The 22,909-nt window shown below is 32.2% G+C and overlaps 1 protein-coding gene and 1 pseudogene across 1 annotated transcript; one reads left to right on the top strand and one right to left on the bottom strand.

Annotated features, from left to right (window-relative positions):
• The first annotated feature begins 282 nt into the window (after positions 1-282).
• LOC145752346 (uncharacterized) lies at positions 283-5,706 on the top strand. The gene is made up of 16 exons (XM_082568617.1): positions 283-383; positions 522-622; positions 712-803; positions 876-1,000; positions 1,088-1,378; positions 1,748-2,032; positions 2,117-2,318; positions 2,403-2,548; positions 2,732-2,865; positions 2,983-3,157; positions 3,283-3,437; positions 3,516-3,705; positions 3,808-3,969; positions 4,303-4,503; positions 4,775-4,917; positions 5,322-5,706. Exons 1-16 carry the CDS (start codon positions 329-331, stop codon positions 5,514-5,516), a joined length of 2,652 nt encoding a protein of 883 aa, XP_082424743.1. The 5' UTR covers positions 283-328; the 3' UTR covers positions 5,517-5,706.
• LOC145753402 (uncharacterized) lies at positions 5,566-8,086 on the bottom strand (annotated as a pseudogene).
• Positions 8,087-22,909: the final 14,823 nt, after the last annotated feature.

Below are 22,909 nucleotides of genomic sequence, written 5' to 3'. Positions count from 1 at the left end.
CTCATTTTAAAACTATTCAGAGGTCATTCAAGTCAAATCTGACAATTTTTATATTTGAAAAAATTTTATTAAGAGTTCGAAATACTATAAGAATTTATTTTTGGAAAATTTTTCCAAAAATATTTGGAATTAAGTTTCGATATTAAACTTTAAAATTTTATTTTTGCCTTAAACTTAGTTTCAGTTCCGTGGAAAAATATTTTAGTTCAAAGTAAGACAACCCCAAGGCAGATTTAAAAAATAAATAGTTATAAAAAGCTTGCAATTTACATATTTTTAAGGGTTCATTTACATTTAGGTATTTTTAAATAAGTCCAAATTAAACAGTATGAAAGTGTTACAAATTATCTGTATAATGGTTTATTTTGTTATGTTTGCATCAGGTAATTTTTAGTATTCATATTTAATATATTCTTATAAAAAACGTTTTTTTCGTTTAAGTTAATAATAAATATTAAAAATGCGCATTTTATTAAATTAAATATAATCTTTGTCAACGAATTATTTAAAATATTTTTTAGCCTGTCACTCACATAGGAAAAGACATAAGCGAGCGACGCCAGCAGAAGAAGAACGAACACGTTATTTGCGAGATTTTTTCTCTCAATGTCTGAAAGCAAAGGTAAAATATCGCATATAATATAAAAAGCGAGCTGCTAATTTTATTGACTTTTTAGCCAAACACGGCATAATAAAATATATTTTTGATAGGCCAGCAATGTCTTTTCCTCATACGACTCAATAGTCGATCTATCAGTTCTTGATGTGAAATGGTACGAAAACAGCGATGATTTATTTTGCTCGTGAGTCGTATTTAACGTTTTAGGTATCCCATTTGTTTTTCTTCAATGCCTTAAGCTATAACAATTTTACAGATCATCAAACAATGAAGACAGTGTAAGTTGTTGGCAAGAGAGATTGTCTGATTACTTAAGTTCAACGTCACCGTTGTTAAATGCTACAAGGGAATGTATAAGCGATTATTCGCAATCAATTAGAGGTATTTCTTATATTTTAATTTTTAAAATTATTCTGTTCCAAATTGTATTTGTGATAGTACTTAATAAAACTAAAATCTTGGTTTTAGGTAGCGACCCGTTGTGCTCAATAAGAGGCTGGACTCCATATTTTAACCGAGATAACCCTGCCGGTTTCGGAGAAAATGAAGAGTTAATTCACTTGAGAAACGAGTTTCCCGGGCGAATATGTGCGAACCCACAAGCAGTAGAAGCCGATTTAATCAACAAAAACGACAAACACTTTCGCGAGGGCGGTCACGTGGTCAGATTCGGGCCCAATGTCGGGTTTAGGTGCGACCATATTGATCAGCCAGATAAAACTAAATGTCCGGACTACAAAGTTCGATTTTGTTGCCCAGGTGAGTAAAACGAATTTTAAAAACTTATATAGATAAAGCTGACACAATTTTTAAAAAGTTTTCGCAAAATTTTTTTTTTCTTTTTTTTCATATCATCTAAAAGTGATTGGTTTTGTATTTTTATTAAAAAAGAGTGCACAGTTAGAATGTGTTTGAGCTTACCGTAAACTCCGTGCTCAAGTGTGTATAGTTTGGTAAAGCTGCGGCCCAAACCCAAAACCTTTCGTTCTTAAACCTTTTTTCAAATTTGCTCGAACCCGAAACCATTTGTCAAATACAAAAAACGAATTCTAGCGTTTGTAACTTTGTGTTTAAATCAAAAATATTGTGTTTAAATCAAAAATGAAACACCAATGTTCTTTTAAATAGATCGCGCCATAGTTTGCGAACCTGAAGAATGGACTCGATTTTTCAGTCGAGATTTTCCTTCCGGTCAAGGTGACTTCGAAAACATAGGAGACCTACAAGCCCGATATCCGGAAGAAGTTTGTGAAAAACCGAGCGCTGTGGATGTACAAACAGTTCACGGGCGAGATTACAGGGAAACCAACCAAAAAGTTTCAATATCAATTGAAAGGGGATTCACCTGTCGAAACGCCGACCAAACAGACAGAAGATGCCATGATTATAAAATCAGATTTTGCTGCCCAAAAGGTAAGTCAAATACGATAATAAACAAAAAAGAGCTATTTTTAAATTAAAATTTTATTTTATAACATTACATTTTTTTGTTAACAGTTAGAGATGCCAGCCATCCACGGCATATTAATAACATGAGATTAGAAAAGAGAAGAAATAGCAGGGTTACCAGACAAGCAACTGTAAATTTAAATACCGAATACGAAAGCTGTTATAGTGAGACAGCGGTAGTTGATGACGTACAACAAAATATCAACGTTGAAACAGTGATTGACTTTACTGACAATCACGTAATATGCAGGTATGTAATTTTCCACATAAAACACGTGGCTAAGATACAATTAACATTTAAACAAATAAATATTTCAAACGACCACTATTTTAGAAATCCTGTTGATTGCTCTTTGAACGTGTCAGATAGCGAAGCCTTAACCCAATATTGGCCATATAAATTGCAAGCCATTTTACAACAGGACTCGCCGGTGCTTCAAGTAGTAGAAACCTGTAATCAAGTTGTTTTTCCAATGGAAGGTAAGGTTTACAAGAGTTCACAGAAGTAGTACAAAAAACTACCTTATTTTCAACAATTGCTAAGTGCTATGATTGTAAATTGCAAGCACATTAGTTTGTCTATTCAATATAATCTATTAAAGTATTTAAAAGTTTGCTAAATTAAATTTACTAAACATCTTTCACAAACTTGTAACATATTAGGCTGGACACCGTGGTCGCCTTGGGACAACTGTCCTGCGAGGTGCGGAGAGGTAGGAAGTCAATTAAGAAGAAGGCAATGCTTTAACGGTGTGCCAGGAAGAGCGCCATGTGAAGGAGATCTTCACGAAACAAGAGTATGCAAATGTGTTTATGTTGCAAATTATTTATACATTTAAAAAGTTTGTCTAAGTTAGTGAGTCTGCAAATGCATGTGAAACAAAAAAATAATTTAATTATCCGTTTTTTAAAAGCTGTGTCAGCCAGAAAATTGTCCTTATTGGAGCTCGTGGGGACTATTCGGTGAATGTAGTAGAACGTGTGGAGTCGGTTTAAAATTGCGACACCGAGTTTGTACTAACGGACTAGCGGGGTCGCATGGTTGTGATGGGCCGTCTTTCGAAAATGCCAATTGCGACTTAGAACAATGTAAGCTAAAATTGCTTATCTTAAATACAACTTACACAATTTACCTTTTTTCAATGCGTTACGAATAGAAATGTATCCGCTAAAACACTTTTAAAATAAGGTAAAAATAAAAATTTGCTTAACAGGCGAAGATGGGGAAACGTACGGCTTTTCACTTTGGAGTCAATTCGATAGTTGTAATGCTCAGTGTGGAGAAACAGCTTTGCAAGTACGAAGAAGACACTGTACGACAGGTGCAGTCGGTATGCCAGGCTGCAAGGGAGAAATCTTAGATAGCAAGGTATGATTAACCAAATACCATCGAACTGACTTATGTAATATAAATGCCTACTATTTATTGCAAATGCTTACTTTTTAGATTTGTATGTCTAACTGTGGAAGTTGGAGTAGATGGTCTAAATTTTCTATGTGCGGTGATGAGACATCGTGCGGAAATTCGGAACACCAACGAAGTAGAGAGTGTATAGGAGGAAAAGTGGGTAACCCTGGTTGTTACGGGGAAAGTATACAGATACAAGAGTGCTATACTGGAAGATCGTGTGCTCAAAGTAAGTCCAGAGCAAAATTTTTAGCATCAGTGTGAAAGCCTAATTTAAAAACATAAATAAATGGTGGAAAAATTATCCGAAAAAATTACAAATTTGTCTTAGGTAACGTTGAAATCAGAAACAAAAGTATTTGCAACAATTGGGGTAATTTTTCGCCATGTTCAGTTAAATGTGGAAGAGCTCCGGGGGTAAGAACAAGATCGTGTATTGGGCAAAGTTCCATTCCATCAGAAACACAACAATGTATTAGTAATGTACCTTGTAGTAAGTACAAAAATGTTATATATTATGGATTAAAATATTCTAATTGTGTTATATTATAAAACTAATTATTTGGCTATTCTCTGTTAGTTAGTAATAAATAGCCAATCTTGAGTTATATTTTTTAATATTTTAAATTTTACTATTACTAAAAAAACAATTATTTTCAGGCTGGTTGGCCAAATAATAAAATAAATTAACCTAGGACCATATAGCCTTTATAATGTACGAAAAAGGATTACCGTTTAAAATTATATCTACTTAATTACTAATAAACTATAAATTTTTAATTATTATTAAACTTTTCTTAATTATTATTAAATTTTTAATCTTCAGCATCTGACTCTACACCTTCTCGAATAAGTTGGAGTAAATGGGGAAGTTATTCTTCTTGTTCGGTTTCTTGCGGAAACCGCTCAGGAACAAGGACTCGATCAAGATCATGTAGAAGAGCAGCATCAGAGACTTGTAATGACGAGCACGAAACTGTAAGATGCACGGCAGAAATCCCATGTGCTATTAAAGCTTCTTCAACAGGTAAACAGTAAAAATACCAACTGGAAAAAATTACATATTTGGCATTTAATATGTAAATACTACCTAGACTTTTAAATTACCCTTGAAAGCCAAATTGTAAATGTTCGCTTTTATAGTTTTGTTTATTTTTTCAATTTGTTATCGTTTTTAGTTTAGTTTTTTAAATTACATTTAATTATTTGTTGGGGTTTTAAAATCAAGAAGAAAATCATAACACATAAAAAATGGCTTTTGCATTTTTATTCTTGTAATTTATAACATTAATTTGCAGGGGAACAAGGATTTTCAGAATGGTCGAACTTTGATTCGTGTAACGCACAATGCGGTCAAACATCTACACACGTTAGACGGCGCCATTGCACAACTGGTGGACATGGCAGTCCTGGGTGTGTAGGTCCAATAGAAGAAAGAAAGGTATTTCATCCTAAGAACTTTACAAGATTTTTTCTAAAATGTTGTAACAAAAAAAAACTTCGTATGTTATAAAAATCCCCACTGCTCTCATGCTGTAGCGGCCTCGAGTAAGGCACTATAAATGGTATAAGCCTCTGCCGACCCAGCACTCATTCAACAGAATATAATTATCAGGCAATTATAATCTATATAATATCCCAAATTGCTAAAGGCAACTCGAGACTGGGTCGGAGTAACTGATGTTACTCTATGTTTAGGTAGCGCATTCGACCTTCCCACATCGAAGATAAATAGATACAAAAAAAATTGCAAAAAAAAATTGCAAGTAAAACCTTAAAGAACTAAACCCGTACAATCTGACTCAACTTTAAGCATTCCTATTTAACCGTAAGTTAATATTTTAGACTTGTCATCCCGAAATGCAATGTGGAAGTTGGGGGGAATGGAGCGAGTTTACAGCTTGTGGCGGCGGTATAATAAACTGCGGGAATGCCGCCATGACAAGGTCACGCGAGTGTATTGGAGGCGCAATCGGAGGTCCTGGATGTTACGAACCTGGTGTTGACACACGACAGTGCTTCACCGGTCAAACTTGTTAACCAATGTGTTATAACGTTACTGATATATAGTTGGGTACTAATTTATTGTTCACACTAATAAAATTTTGCCGTTTTTATTAATTCAGTTATTTACAAATTTGTGATGATGATGATGTATTACACTGGACTTTATTAAAAGATGAGTTGGAGTTAATATTTAACAAGGTATTGATAATAAAAAAGTCCAGAAAACTTTGAAATGGGTTACACGGGCTTAACTGGCAGTTATTTGTTTCGCTAATTTCTCCCGAAAATCCAGCTGGACACATGCGGCTACGAACTTGCCGTCCAGAGCCACAAGTTACCGAACAAGCCTGGAAATCCCCCCATTCGCTACATCTCGATTCTATGAATAAAAACATTAATTTCAAATTAAAACCAAGTGTCGATATTTTTTACATAAATCTTAACGTTATTGCATTTAAACTAGGCTGCTGACTAAAAAGATCAACTTTTGCGTAACACATAAAAATATGATTTACCATCAGAGCTATCCGCGTTTTCCAGTGGAAATATTAAGTTATTGCAAGCAAATACTGAGGCCCTAACTGGAGAATCTGTTCTTGTAATGGCTTCAAAGCGATATGGCCAAGTTGGTACTGAAACATCATTACCACTAATAGTTTCCATTTGGTTGAAATTACAGTCTTCAAACTCAGAACTGAGACAAATAAAAGAGTTTGTATTTTTTTACATTACTGAATTTTAACACCGTTTTTTCTGCCTTAGTAAAATAGCAAAAATATTGACAGTGGCCAAATACAAAATAAACAGTTTTTTGTATTTTAATTTATTTTTTATTTTTTACTTACGCACAAATTGTGTTTTCTGCAACAAATTGGGATACGGAAGGAAAATCAATCGGTTGGCGAACTGGTAGCAAACTTACCTGATCTTGGTTGCACAAACCATATTCTCTTACAGCAGGGTCGTTTGGAAAGAAGTCGTTAGAGCACTGCTCTGTACAGAAAAAGATTTGTGTCTAAATTACCAAAACATGCAGAATATAAGTTGGAAAAAAAAGGTTTCGTTTTAATATATGTTATATGAAGTTCTTTGCAAAAGGAAGTTCTACGAATATGTAACATACTGTCGATTTGAAATGCTTGGCGCTTTCGACGAAAAAAATCTAAAAGAAGCAAACAAAAGTTTATTTATGGGTTCACTAGCGTTTAATAGCGATTTTTGTTGATGTGATAGATAGGCCTACTCGGAAAGACTGCAGCGTATTCGTCTATGCAGATTCTTACATGTTCTTGAAGGAATGAATCTAGTTGCAAATATTCGTCGAGTCGATTTTTCCAACATTCAGCGTTATCCGTAATCCCGTTGGCTCTTGTATATTAATAACATAAATTGTATTTATGTTTTTGAAATGGCAAAGTCTTTTTGTGGATTCAAATTACCTGCAGTTATCTCTTTCCGTATTTTGGTACCACTTGGTATCTAAAACAGACACGTCAACGACACTTTCCCACGTCCATATCGGCCCAACCTATTAAAGTAATCGATGTTAATCTTAAATCACAAAGAAATGTGTGACTATTAAATTACTAAGCCCCCTGATACTAGTGCACGAACTTATCGTGTATGGTAGGACCAGGGGTTTTGGCAATGTACAACTCTAACCTAAACACTTTGGGCTATGCCTTTGGCTGAATACTACTTTCCTTTTATACATCAAAAAAATCGAAATAAAATAATGCAACAAAGGGAGGTTTGGTGCTTTCGAATTTGCATAAAACCGATTGTATCTTTAATTTTTTTTGATGTTATCTTTTTTGATATCATTCACGGAAAGTCCATTTAATTACGAGAAGTTTTGATTTATTTATAACTCACATTACTTTCCAAGCATTCAGTAAAAAAGTCCCGCAACGTTATCGTAACTAGAGCTTCAGATGTCAACTGTGCATCATTAGTTTGTCCTTGGTCAGTTTGTCGCTTTTTACGTTCAGTAATCGAAGAATGACATGCTAAAATACATATCGGTTTAAAATTGATTTTAAAATGCTAAAATACATAATGCAGTACTTTATCCACTGCTAAAATACATAATGCAGTACAGCATTCTTGAAGTAACCACTACATGCTAGTGAACAATATAAAAAAAATGCACCAAACATTTTTTTAAAAATGCGCCAACATTTTTTTATTACGTTATTTAAAACTTTGATATGTAAAAAGTAAATGTTTTTTGAGCCGAAAATTTCGACAGCGACATTCTACCTTTACTTAAAATTATATTTGTATAGAAATTAAAAAGCATTGCTTAGTAGTAAAAAGAGTTTGACAAAAAATGCCCCTTTGTCAAAATTATTGCGTTTTAAGTATATGACTTTCGGCCAACGTCGATTCAGTAAAATACCTTTTTTTATATTTAATTATCTACCTGTTAAGATTTATATCAATTTTTATTGACAAGCTAGTGCGGTTCACTGATAATTATTAAGTTTAACTTCTATTTTTCAACTTTATTTAATAATAATGCAAATAGAAAACGAATACTAATTACCGTTTGTCGCTACCAATCCGAGAAGGATATAAATCAAAAGTAGAACAAATTTCATCTTAAACTTTTTACAAAGATTTTGATAAACAATTTACACCCTTTATTATGATACAACACGCGTTATTGAGCCTGCTTTTAAATCTATACGATTATTTGCCGAGGGCCTTTTTGTTGTAAAACAGTTCGATAAAATTACCAATAAAATAGTTTCCTTTAAAACTATAAGTTCAAAGTTTTCGTTAACCTTAATATTCGACAGTTAAATAATTGAAAATTTTCCACTGTTAAATAATTGAAAAAAAAAATCTAAAAATATATCGCAAATAAAAATCGAGTTATTTATACGAGTGCCTTCCACTTTAAATGACCTAAATCGGTAAAAAAGTTAATACAATTATTAAAAAATACAAGTAAAATAGTCTGGGGTAAAGGCTAAGTATCGTTTATAGGTTTTTAAGGAATATACATTTAAAACGAACAAAATTTAAATTTAAAAAAAAAAAAATTTTTTAAAGTGTTAAGAACATGAGATCGCCGATGTTTTGGGAGTTAATTTTAAATATAAAACACCAAATTATAAAAACTATCAAATTTTTTATCTACATAGCTGAAGTACAACTCAAGTATTTATATTATCAAGTCGTCATTTTTCCGTCGCCCCCCTTATTATATTTTATTCAAAATACGTAAACTTCATATATTTTGAATGATGGTCGTTGCATTGTATTTAGACGAAAATAAAAACACTAGTAATTTTTTATGTGTTTGTTAATCCGAATAATAAATAAAGTTAGCTTTAAACTTTCATTAACGCATGCTTTTAATAAAATTTCAATTTTTAAATTTTGGACCTTTTATTTGATTTTGTGTATTAAAAGAAAACTAAATATTTTTTGATTATACTTTAGGCTTTTATTGTGTATATTGGATTCAACAAAAAGAAGTCGTCAACCATGGCAAGGTCTCCCAGTGTAGCATTGTTGTGATTGAATGTCACTTCCATAGCAATCTCGTTCGCCGACTTGTCCACCAATGCAATTCCTTGTTCTGAGCTTTTTTGAATGCCCGCATTCACCTGGCTGACCACAACTCGAAAAACGAGTCCATGTTGACCAACGACCACAACTGACAGTCGGACAAGCCTTGATTATATAACATACAATTAGTGAGGTAGAATTTATATACAGATCTATTGTGTTGTACTTACCATGTTACTGTAAACGGTATTGATGTGACATACCTTAAATTAGTGTAATATGCCACTTTTAGTTTGGTATACAGAATATGTGTGGTTTGATTAAATTGAAACACCAAAATACCACTGCGTTTTAAAAAAAATGTAAAACTTATGACCGTATAATGAAATAAAAACAACTTAGACTTTTTTTTCAAAGTAGTGATAGTTTCTCTAATTGAACTAAAGCAAGAATTGGAATACTTGTTTTTCGATTGCGGGACCTTGGCACCTTGCACTGCCCACTTGACCAGTTGAACAATGCCTTCTTCTGGTTTGCGTAGAGGTCTGACCACATTGAGCGTTACAGGAATCAAATTCGGACCATAAAGAATATCCACTTGTATCTGAACCAGTGGGACCTGCAAAATATAAACACTCAAAAATTTGAATTTGAAAGTAAAAAACCAAGGTTTTTTTTAATGTGAGCTGCTCTTATACTATAGTCTTGATTAATTTGCTCATAAAATTAAGTTAAGCTAACTACTTTAAATGCATATTTTTTTAATTTAAAATAACTGAAATATTGATTGCGCTTATGTAACTGCGGCTATAATAATATATAACTCTACGCTAATACATCAGGCTGCGCAAACTTTTAAAGGGATTAATATTAAGAATAAAAATCTATCTAGCATTTATGTGATGCCAGCATTTTTTCTTACATCTTGGATTTGTGCAGATTTTACTTTCTGCAGCTGTTCCCTGGCAACCTGGTTCACCCGCATTTCCTCCATTACATTCTCTAGTTCGGACCTGTTTTCCCACCCCACATGCAGGATTGCAAACACCAAACTCAGTCCAGTCACCCCAGGACGGGCAGTTATTTGGTGAGCAGGACTAAAAAGCATAACCAAGATTTTTAAACATAATATAATAGCGTTTATTCATCACTTACATTTAAAAAAAGGCTGTTTTCTTTTTGCAAATCCAACCATTTATTTTATATTTAAACATAGTGTAGGGGACGTAATTTAAATGTTAGAGCTATAACCTCGACAAAAAACAATCTTTTAAAAATTTCAAATGAAAAAAAAACACTAATAATTTTAAACTGATGAAAGCAAAATATGTCTTAACATACCCTGGTCTCTTGTAGTCTACCGGGACACAGTTCTTGGCCAGGTACGCCTCCAAAACATTGTCGTCTTCTAAGCTGACTTCCAGTCTCGCCACATCTTGCTGGGCAATTACCCCAAGAATACCAGGCCCCCCAACCTAATCAAATATATATTTTACTATAATTATCCATTACGTATAAAAACTGCGTTCAATAAAAGATAAAACTACAGTTTGCGTTAGAGTTAATAAAGGGTTTATTTTCGGTCAAATGTAAACCAAATTCGTTACGTGTATATAAACTTTTTTGTTGAAGTGTATGTTACCGTTTGGGCAGACGCGGCCAGTCTTGCACGTTACGCTCTCAACAGCTAGGCCATTGCAGTTAGGTTGTCCGATCACTCCGTTGAGACAAGTTCGAGTCCTCGTCATTTTGGCATTTCCACAAGACTGAGCATTCCCGCACGTGGAAAAGTCACTCCACTGCGACCAGGTACCACATTGTTGCGTAGAAGTGCACGCCTGATATTTAATTTAATTGGCGTTATAGAGGAATATGTGTTGTACTGTGTTAATTATGTCGAAAATTTGAGAAATTAAGGTCCTTGTGGTTATAAACAAACAAGAAACATGTCTATTATTTTATATTTGACCCCAAGCAAAAACTAAAAATATTCTTAGATTCTGAAGGAAGATATAAAACGTATTTCATTATCTTATACCCATTTTTCTTCAATCGGGCCTTTGCAGCCCTCGCTATCTGGAGGTCCAGTCATACAGCTTCTTCTTCTTTTAGTTGTAGAGGTCTGACCACAAGGTGCGTTACACGGATCAAAGTCAGACCAGGGAGAAAATCCAGTGGTGTCACCGACAGAAGGACCTTAAAAAAATTAAGATAAAAAGAAGCATCCACGTGACCAAGAATAAAATTTAAATATTGGACAAAAAATGACGTCCTTAAACAAACAGTAAATACTTACACGTAATACAGGAGATTTGTTCTGTATTTTGTCCTTGGCAACTTTGACCTCTTGGACAACTTCTGCTTCTTGTTCTTTGATTGTTGATGCAATTTCCAAATTCGCCCCAATTGCTCCAAATGCCAGCGTTGCCACCCATCGCACAGCACTATTCATTTGTTTCAGTTTAAAAATTAGGCTAATTAAGATATGCTGTAAACATTGTAAAACAGTTGTCACATTTTTATTAGGCTTAAGTTATTATTTTCAAATTACTCTATGTTCAGTATCCGCTCCAACGCAATCATCTCCTCCAATACAAAGTCGATTTCTAGTTTGTGAATTTACAGTTCCCCCTCCACATTGCATATCGTCACAATCACTCCATGTAGACCAAGGTGTCCAACCTAATACAGAGACAATTTTTTTTATATATATTTATCCTCGATGAGGAAAGCTTCATGATGGTGTAGCAAGTGTTCTCACCACTACATCACGCTGCAAGTTAAAAATTTAATACTTTAAAGTAAGAAAAAAAAACAAGTCTCTGTCGGAAAAAAGTCGTCATAAGTTTGTCGAATAATTAAATATTAAAAGGCTTTTATTGTTTGATATGTAAAATTTTATGTTAATTAAAGATAACAGGCTATGTATTAATTGTGGTTAAACTAACAAACACGTATTTAATAGGGTAATTAGAATTGGTCGTTACCACAACGTGAATTCTTTTTAATAGTAATTGATGTGCCATAAACAAATCAATAATTTGCAACATTTTTTGTAATTATTTATCCTCGTTGGTGGATATGCTGACTTCGGGGTTTAAAATAGAAGTAACATTTGTTACTACAAACCAGTTTTGGAGTGACTTTAGCCGTTTTGGGTAAATTTGATATTGTTCAAAATTATTTAAAATTTAACATGCTTTATGGTTTTTAGCTCATCTAGAATTCAAACAGTTTATAATGCCTTACCGAAGGGCGCTTAAAGGCAGTGAAAATCAAACCTGGGATCTCAGTTAAGGTATTTTTATATATCATTACATTTTAAAATGACAAAAAACATAACATTTTTAAATATTTCTTACCTGTTGAAAACACTTCAGTATTGCAAGTTTCGACAACATTTATCACACGCGAATCGTCTCTTAAAATTCCTTGAAATTTAAATGGCCAGAATTGAGTTAAACTTGAGGCATTTGCAACTGTCGTGTTATTATTTTCATCAATGTTGCAATCCAAGTCATTTCTATAAAAATATTTTTAGTAAGTTGCAAAATTTAGATGTGATAACGATAGGTCTACTTTACTAAGTAGTTTAATAGACAAAATAACTTACGTGCAAATGACATGGTTATCCAAAAAGTCGATAATTTCAGGAACTTGGAGTTCGTTTCTGCGGGGATTAAGGTCAACTTCCTCCGCATAACATTGTTCATATTCGCTCTCGGGGTCGATATTTCTTTTTTTCCTTCCCTGATTTAAAATGTACCAAGGGTGGCTAGCGTCACGCACTTTAAAAAATAAAAACATCAAAATTATTTTGGATTTTTTTACTGCGTTCAAGGTTATTGATAAATAATAATAAATATACAATAATTACCTTCGGGACAGCAAAATCGCACCTTGTAATCTAAACACGATCCGTCAACCTGATTCTCATTTCTACAGATAAATCCCTCCTCAATTGAGATGCTGATATTCTGACCAGCATCCCTGTAATCTGTCACCACTTCGCTGTCGTCGGTTAAGATGGCACCGATCGAGGTCGGAAACTCGCAAATTCGACCGGGAAACTGAGTTCTCAAGCCGGCCAGAACTTCAAAGTCACCGTTGCCGCTTGGATCATCGTTGTCAAAGTATTCAGTCCATTCGTCCTCAGAACAGCGAGTGGAAACGTCTACAAAGTAAAAAAACATTACATTTTACCTTAAATTTGAATAAAACTCTTTGAAGAGTGGTTTGTTGTTAAAAAATTTGGCTTTTCTATGGTGTTTTGTGTTTGAACCCCGCTGCTTTTACGAAGTAAACTGGAAGTAACATCCTAGATTAAGGCCCTATTCGCCAAAAACAAATGTCAATTGAATTTTTTTGGGCAACAAGATTAATTTCATCTTAAACTGTCAGTGGCAATTCGAAATTTAAGTTACTCTATGTTCAGGTCATAAAATAATCTATTCCACAAAGAAATTAAATAAATAAAAAAAACATTTTTAGACAGGTATAATTCGAATTTTAACTTACGATTCGGGCAGCAGAATCGAACCTTAAAATCCGGACAATCCCCAAAGTTGACACTGTTATTACACAACAACCCTGTTGTAGTTCCAACTTCTATGGGAATATCGAAATCTGTGAAATCCAAACCATCCAATGTTCGTGCATCAATAGCATTAGGCTGGTTACAAATATGGCCCGGAAAATCGTTTTGCAACTGATCAAATAGTTCAAGGTCGACACTGTCGGTAAAATTGTCGTGATTAAAAAACGGAGTCCAGCCTCTAATTGAGCATTCCTCATCAGTTTCTAAAATCACACAAAAGTAAAATCAGGGTTTTAAAACAAGTAAGTACTTGCTATTTATTATGCTAACAACTTACCTAATATAGAGGCTGAATAGTCTTCAATACATTGCATTGTGGCATTAAATAACGGAGAGGTTTCTACAAGGAAGGCACTAAGTCTAGAACTCCAGCAACTTATCGAATCGTTTTGTTCTGAGCCACTAAAAAAAAGTATATAATATTTGATGTTAATATACAGTTAAGATTTATAGCCTTACTACATAAAGAATAGTTTTTATTTTGTAGTAATGCTATCTATCTAATAACTTTCAACGTATGTATAAACTCTTACCCACAAAACATGTTGTCGCTGTTTTCGTACCATTTTGTATCCAAAATAGTCAAATCAACAGGCGTGACATACGATTCCAGAACATTTTCTGCCTTGAAATAATATACAAAACAACCCTTTTAAATTTACTTTTATTTATATAATACCTAACTTTTCTCTTACAGTTCTACTACACCTGTGTCTATGTTACAAAACCTTTCAATAGCGACAAGTAATGCGTGAAACTACCAAATACTTTTAAGTATGGCAAGCTAATGGCAAAACCAAGCTTTGATTATAAGTTCAGCACGTTGTTCGAAAGGCAAAAAACGCACAAGCAAAGTCGCGCTGTGCGCTGATTTTCAAGCTAGCGGCAAAATATTATCTAAATAAAGTTTCTGTTTTACCCGACGTGTGATGCATCTTATGAAGAAATCGCGTAGGCCCATTGTTCCCCTAACTTCATTATCACTTGCCCTTTTCCATCTGTGAAGAATTGAATGACAGCCTACATAACACAGTTCATTGTTAACCTTTATTTGAAAAATTAGTTTTTCGTAAAAACGTAAAAAAATACAGTAAAAACAAAGTCATTTTACAAAGTCATTTCATTATAAAATTAAGCTTATTTTTCTAACCTGTTGTTTTATAAATTTGATAATCCAAACCTAATAGAAAAATAAATAAATACAAAAACGATTTCATGCTGAACTTCCTTATCTTGACCAGTAAATGCAGGTCTTACTAAGTTTACCATGACGTTTAGGCCTACTTATATATAATAATTTTAAACGAATTTAGTTACAAATACTTCCTTTTCTAAAACGATAATTACCATGATAAAACTATCATTATGAACAATTAGTTTTGATATCTGTGTAGTACAAAAAACATTTAATTATTGTATGCGTCATAAGTTTACAATTACGTAAGATATCATAAATATATCAATTTAATTACTTTTAAGGGAAAAATTATTCTGCTTGAAACCATTAAAAACGATTAAGATTTTATTGATTTTTTTATTGTTGTTCTTCATTAAGGTGACCTTCGAAAAGTATACAACATATTGGAATATAATAATATAAAAAATTGGTAATATTAAAATTCAATTACTGTTTTAAGTTTGTTATGTCATTCCTAAGTAATGCTATTGCAATTATTTTACCATTTTTTTACATATTACAATAAGATTAACATTTGCAACATTTAAAAAATAAAATAAGACATCAATATTATGTCGCAATTGTAAAATGTCAAGTATTTTGGCAAATTTCTAGCCTCTAAAATTAAAAAGTTGTAGTAAAAGTTGAAAAAATGTATTTGGATTGATTCTTCGTTGCGGGACGCACGCCCGTTGCGTACATTCTCTTGCCTGTGATTCCAACAAGTTGCCTGGACAATTTCGTGCTCGAGTTTGCCTACCTACACCACATGTTGCAGAACAAGGCCCAAATAAACTCCAGTCAGTACAACTTGTTTCTGAAAAAAGGAAATATTTTACTATCAACAAAAAAAAGTTATCAGTGTCAAAAGCGATTAACATAATGTTATTGATAAATTAGTATAGGTTCTTTGTTTAAATGATAAACATTTTATTATACAATCTTTTGAGCTATAGTTTTATAATTTTAGTATTGTAGTGTAACGATAAAATGGTTGACTTAAATTGTTTTGTAAAATAGAGTAAATACCGATGTTTTGTACAGAGTTAGTTCTGCCACTCGGACCAGTACCCAGTGGAAAAATTCTGCTGTTACACAAACTTGCTGATATTCGAACTGGGGACTCTTGCCTGGTGATTGCTTCAAACCGGTACGACCATTCAGGAACAGTTTGATCGTTGCCGGAAATCGTCTCTTCGTTTCCCGCGTCGCAATCTTCAAATTCCGATCTATTATAATTTATTATTAGTAAACAGTGGTGTACTTTTGTATATTTTGACTTTACAGCCTAAACACCTGATAACATTTATTAATCTAACTTTAGTCTCAAGTTGACTTTGACAGTTTAGGATGTTATTAAGTATGTTACCAGTTAATCAACCTATCTTAGTTTTTGGGCTTAGCAGTAGTTAGTAAAGTTTATAGCACCTTACCCAAGGGTAATGCATCACACCATTACAACATTACAACACAAAAAAGTATTAGGTAAATTAACATAATACTTAAGCTAAATTTTTGCTAAAAAAATTGCTAAAAAAATATTTACGAGCAAATTGTATTTTCAGCTATGAACTGGGATACGGTAGAAAAGTCAATTTCCTCTCTTATTATGGGTAGGTTTGCTATTTCTTCGCTATTACATGTTATAAACTCCCGAACCAGCGGATTGTTAGGGAAAAATGTAGTACACTGCTCCGTTTCAGCTTCAAATAAAAAAAGTGTACTTATTATTTTACTGTTTTTTTTGTTTACTTTTGTTTAAAAATTTAAAAATGTATTAAAGCGTTTTTACCTTCGCTTTGGCCTAAGCTCTGTCGCTTTACCCTTACTCTTGGAACGCGGGCTCTTGCTGAAAATATTAAATATTACAAGTTAAAAATAAGTGATCGCGATTTTATTATTCATTTGCAGTTTTCGTCAAACTATAATTACATTTTGCCATTACGATACTAAAATAAGACTAAAATAAAGTAACACGAAGACAATTAATTACACATACGTGAAAGGAAAAACACAACTTCTTACCATTGCTTGTTTCTTCAACGAATATCAAATATTCATCAATACACTCTCTAGTTGGCTCCATTAAAAACGAATCCTGGGTTAAATATTCATTCAATCGATTTTTCCAACACTCTGTCGTATCACTACCACTTCCTACCCTAAAATTATACATCATTTTTGAGATTTACAAAATAATACTTAATATATTAAAAAAAAAGTATTTTTTTACAAATTACAATTTTAATTAGTTTATGGTAGCTTATAATTTTATTGTATAAGTCAATATAATGTTTATACAAAGGTAGTATAAGTAGGTTAAAAAAATTGTAACCATCACCTGCAATTCGATCTGTCTGTGTTCTCGTACCACTGCGTGTCTAATATCGATATATCGATCACACTTTCCCAGGTCCATATATCGCCCACCTAAAAATATAAATTTAACTATAACAAATTAAAAAATAAAATTACAAAAATAATAACTAAACTAAATGCAAACATTTATAACAGCTTAATATTATGTATTAAGCAATAAGCATTGTGTCAGTATTTTTATGTTTTATGAAGTGTTTTAATTACGCTATGTATTTTACCTTGTCCAGCAAACAGGTAGTGAAAAATTCTCTTAATTCAACAGTGATCTGCGCTTCTAAAACTAAATCAGGTTCGTTTGTTTGTCGTTTTTTTCTTTCGTGTTGTGAAGAGTGACAGCCTTCACGAAAAAACATTATTTTTTAAACTGATTTTATTTATACAAACATCTATGCAAATAAAAAATTGACAAAAACGCCTTTACTTTACCTTTAGTGGCTCGGTTAAACATTGACAATAACAAAAGTATTGCTAGAAACTTGATGGTCATTTTCTATAAGCCTAAAACTTTCAAGATTTGTTATGACCTAAAATTGTGCAAAACTTCAGGCGATATAAATGTCACACCCCTAAGGCAAAACATGGGCGATTACGTATATATCACTTACCAAATTTAATAAATATTTGAAATATTTTCTATTAGTAGCCATATTTTACATATAGCGTAAATTAACTCAAAACAATTAAAATTACTAGAAGTTTAAACTATATTAAGCGATTGTTTATTATTTCACAAAAGAATAATGGTACTTTAAAAACTTAAATTGAATTGTAAGCAAAGCCTGAGGTAAATTTAAAAAATAAATCGTATTTTATTTATATATTGAAAATTATCTTAATCTTTACTTTTAAGTTATGGGTGGGGCACATTAATTGGTATTTGTATTTTAACAGTAAACGTTGGCATGTTTTGTTTAAGTGTGTTTTAATATTATTACTGTTCTCTGTTAAGAACTTTAGTTACTATTTATTATTTTATTTAAATAAATTTTAATAAGATTGTTAAAATAATAAATAAAATATCAATAAAACGTTAACTTAAAATAAACAAACTTTACATTGTATATTAAATGACAATCAAATTTACATTGTTTATGAGATTTTGCAAATAAATCTTTAAACAATTAATTATATAACTTCTGACCAATTATTACCTATTGTTCAAACACAATAAAAACGCTATCATTAAAGTATTTGTTATTTTAAAACAATTAGAATATTGTTTGATAATCACTGCTATTTACCCCAAAAAAATGTTATTTACTTTTTAGTAATCAAAATAATTTCTGAAAAAGTAAACTAAGAACACTCCACTTCATTTTTTCATATCTTCTTTAATGTCATAAAAGTTAGACGTACTTTTATAATGTTTAAACAAAAGTCTAAATGGATATTTGTATTCGGTATTATTGCTTTGCTTAAGGGTGCAGGTAAGATAATAAAAAAGTGATAAAAACTGAAGTTTGGGTAAAACTTTATCGTGAACTTTAAGTTTAGTAAACTAAATTCTACAGTGATAAATGTAAAAGAGTTTAATGAAATATCAACATAATATTTATTTGCAAGTTTAAGAGATTTAAAAAGTTAAACAACAGTCAAAAATGAAAAATTACCTTTTTTATGATTAAAAATACACATTTATTTATTTTTTAAATTAGAATGCTTAAACGTGGAAGAATGGGGGGATTGGACATCTTGCCCAAAAACTTGTGATGGAGGCTTATCAGTTCGCATCAGAGGTTGCCTGATTAAAGATTGTGGAATGGAAGAAGTTTTTCAAACACAACCTTGTGCAACACAAAAGTGTCAGCAAAAAAGTAAGAACTAATTTTCAAACAGATTCTTTAAAAACCTAAAAATTTACTTGAAATACCAAAGATATATCTTTTTTGTAGTTGATAGTTTAGGGGATTGGGGTAGTTGGAGTGAATGCTCAGGCAAATGTGGTATCAAGGCTACGAGAACACGTGCTTGGACATGTGGAACTGATGCAAAAAGTTGTAAAATAGGAACAGTTCAAACAGAAAATTGCTGGAAGGAATGCAGGTTGTTTTTGAATACTAAACGTACTTTAATAACTGCTGTTGCAAATAATAAACATATTATTAAAGTTTTATATTTATAACACTGATAACTCTCGTTTAAACACCTTTGGTTTTATACAGTGTGTGTCAAGACATGATTTCCAGTGAAGCGTGTGAAGTAATGGGAAAAACTTTGTTCATGTGTCAATCTTCAAGCTCTTATGATACGATGTTGAATAACTGTGCTAAAACTTGCGACTTTTGCGACGAAAATTGTAGCTGTGTTACAGGTAAATAAATTTTCCTAAAATAAAAATATATATACAATCCATGTTTGCCTGTTAACTACATCTATTTAAAATGTTATTTTAAAAGGATGGGGACCTTGGAGCCAGTGTTCTATCAGTTGCGGTGGGGGATTTCGAGTGAAAAATCGAGATTGCGGTGAACATGCACTAGAATGTGGATTGAGTGTTAACCAGACAGAAATTTGCAATACCGAAAAATGCGTCGGTAAGTTAAAATAAATTCTCGATTAATCAGTTGCTGGGCTTTATTTATTAAATTTAAAACAGTGGTAAAATTAATCGCATTGCTTTACTAGAGTGGTCGCCCTGCTCAAAATCATGTGGTGTTGGAACACAAGAAACGTTGTGTCAGGATGATAGCGGAGATTGTGCGAAGTTATATAAGGAATGCAATACCAATAATTGCGTCCAACGTAAGTTTTAAAATATTAATTCCATAACAAATTATTTGAGACTTTTTTTGTTTAATTTTATAAGTCATCCACAAAATTTTATTCGTTTTTTAAAATTATAAATTAAATAATTATAAGACATACGTTTGTGTCAACCCATGGTACCGAACACCAAAATTTTGTAAACGACACTTTAGCAAAATTAGTGTAAATCATTTTGCTTAAAATTAGAAAAAATTACCAAAACATGGTGTAAGTGAAAATGTGCAAATAAAAAAAGTCCTATTGTCGTTTTAAAGCAGTTTCTGTCACATTTGTTTCGATCCAATATATAAAAGCTTTTTTTCGTTTTTCAGAATCGTGTAGCGCCGGCACAGATGTTTATCGTTATGAAAGTAACTCGGATTGCTGTGATCCTGTAAATGCCAGCACAACTTGTGGAAGATCTGATCTAGGTTCTCAAATTGTTGGCGGAGTAGAAGCTATTGGAAATTCATGGCCATGGATGGTAAGTTAAAAAATTTGTTTTTAATCAAATATCTTGTTTGATTGATATATTGTTTTTTTTAAAGATTTTGTTCCCTTAAGTAATCAATTGCGTTAACTCTATTTTCTTTACCCTGATTTACAAATAGCTAAATCAACAAAATAATATTAGACAAAAAAATTAAAAAATGCCAAGTGGTCCAAAACTTAGTTTTGATAAAAACTTTTCTTATTGACTGTTGAGTTAAATTACAACCATAAAAAAAATAAAATAATAAACAGACAATAAACAAAAAATAAAATAAAAGTGCACTTTATTAAATAGCAAAGTGACCCACTAGAATAAAGTTTTACGTAATATTAACTTTTTTTTGTATCAGTTGCTTTTCAAGTTGGGCTACCCAAGAGGAAATCGATTTTCATATTGCGGAGGTGTTTTGTTGACAGACAGATGGGCAGTCACAGCAGCACACTGTGTCTTGTAAGATTTCTTATGTTGTATTTTAAAGCCAATTTTCCTCTAGTTCAAAAAAACTAATAAATTTTTTCCTGCAGCGTTTTTAACGAAAATCACACTTTGGTTATTGGAGGAATTAAAAAGTTTACCAATCCCGGGCAGCGAGTTTATGCGAAAAGAATTATAAGACATCCAGGATTTGATATGCCAAGAAACGACATCGCACTAGTCGAGGTTAATATTTAAAACTTGACCAACGTTGGTCAAACAACAGCTTGTAACAAAATAATTTTTTTTAGTTGAGACGACCTTTCATTCTAAAAACCAAAGATACCCCAAAAAGAAAAATGAGCCCCTTGTGTATGCCTCTGCAGGAAGAAACACCCTTAGATGCTAACTGCTATGTTGCTGGATGGGGGGCAAGTAAGTTATTGATGTTTATTGAAACTCTTAAGTTTAATTAATTTTTACTTATAGCTATTGTGGCATTATAACTTAGCTTTTTGAACAAGTGTTTTGTAAAAACTAAATGAGTGGCAAATTCAAAACAAGCTTTTAATGACTTTTTTAATTTTGAAATATCTAACAATAAAAGATTTGATTTATAGCTGATATTACTCGAATATCTGTCAGTCGGACATTAAACCAAGCTAAGATAAAGAACCTTAATTTGAATATATGCAAAAGTGCATACAAGTCTGACTATTATGGAAGAAAATTTAGTGATTCGATGTTATGTGCTGGTCGATTAACTGGAGGAGTTGATACTTGCCAGGTAAGTTGAAATTAATTGTGCTGTAAAAACGTTTATTTAAATATTGAAAAAAGTAAGTCCATCATGTTATTACACTTTACTTTTGGGTATAAACATGGTTGTTTATTGTATTTTAAAAACCCAAAGGCTAATAACGAAAGGTGCCTATCAAAGATCTTAGCCCCGGTAATTTCAAAAAGAACAATTTGTTAATAGTTTGCTTTTATCAGGTGCTACTTACTTAAATATTTTTATAAAACATAGCTTACTTAAAACAAACATATTTTAAATTTTTAGGGCGATAGCGGAGGTCCAATGATGTGCCAGCGTTGCTCCAGCTGTTCGTGGTACTTGGCCGGTATTACCTCGTTCGGTTCGCTGAGATGTGGATCGGCAGGAATGCCGGGAGTTTACACAAAAGTTCTAGACTACGAGAACTGGATCATGTCTTATATTGACACTCCCACCGAGAATAAAGCATATAAAGATACTTGTTAAAACGTGCTTGTGTTTAAAATGTAGACCTAACTTTTGTAACAAAAAGGAATTTTATTAATAATTTTCTTATTGGCTGTAACACATTTATTTTATCCACGTAAAAAGAAACCGTGAATCAATACAAAAGCTCATACTACTTATAAACGTGTTTTGTTTTCGCAAACGTACCCGGTAACTTTATAGACAGTACGAAGCTTTATGCATTAAATATAGTTTTCAATACACTTTAGAAGGCAGTTAAGTACAAATAACTTTGTCGAAAGCGCAATTTTTATAGTTTACCCTTGTTGAGTGATACACGAACCCCAAGATCCTACAATAACAAAGCGTTTTGACCAGTTGTGTTTAAGCGTATAGTATAAAAAGTTTATAAAACTCAACAGCTTAAAAATATTTACCCAGAAACACTTAGACGGGAAGTTAACAAGTTAAATATTAATAAAATCACTAAATAAGGCGATATTGAAAATGTCTTAGAAAATCTTGACAAAAAATTGAAAAAATGTTTAATTTTTTACGAGTACCAAAAGTGTTTTGCTGTAGTTTGATATAGCACAACAGCCATACTATTTTTTCTTGTGGCAGTTTTCACACTTAATAGCTTAACAAATAATGCTCTTTTAAATATGTGTTAACAACCTTAGCTAATAATAATTTTAAATATTACAGTCGATATTTAAAAACAATCAATATTCATTTTTAAGCGCACAAAAACTTAAGATAACTTGTTGATAAATACCAGTTCTTTAGTAAATTAAAAAATTGATTTCAAATGTCCCTTAAAATTGTCCTATAAACAAGTTACACAAATTTCGCTATGTGCCTGTATTATTGC

Source organism: Corella eumyota, chromosome 5 (genome assembly GCF_963082875.1).
Source record: "Corella eumyota chromosome 5, kaCorEumy4.1, whole genome shotgun sequence".
Lineage (NCBI taxonomy): Eukaryota > Metazoa > Chordata > Ascidiacea > Phlebobranchia > Corellidae > Corella > Corella eumyota.
Note: the sequence above shows the minus strand (reverse complement) of the source record. Positions and strands in the feature narration are given on the sequence as shown.

Bases quoted from the DNA above. Each gene is read 5' to 3' on its own strand.
- LOC145752346 (XM_082568617.1), top strand. From the start codon at position 329: ATGAAAGTGTTACAAATTATCTGTATAATGGTTTATTTTGTTATGTTT. The intron at 2,319-2,402 runs GTATGTAATTTT...CCACTATTTTAG, and splicing joins GACAATCACGTAATATGCAG to AAATCCTGTTGATTGCTCTT. The intron at 3,706-3,807 runs GTAAGTCCAGAG...AATTTGTCTTAG, and splicing joins TGGAAGATCGTGTGCTCAAA to GTAACGTTGAAATCAGAAAC.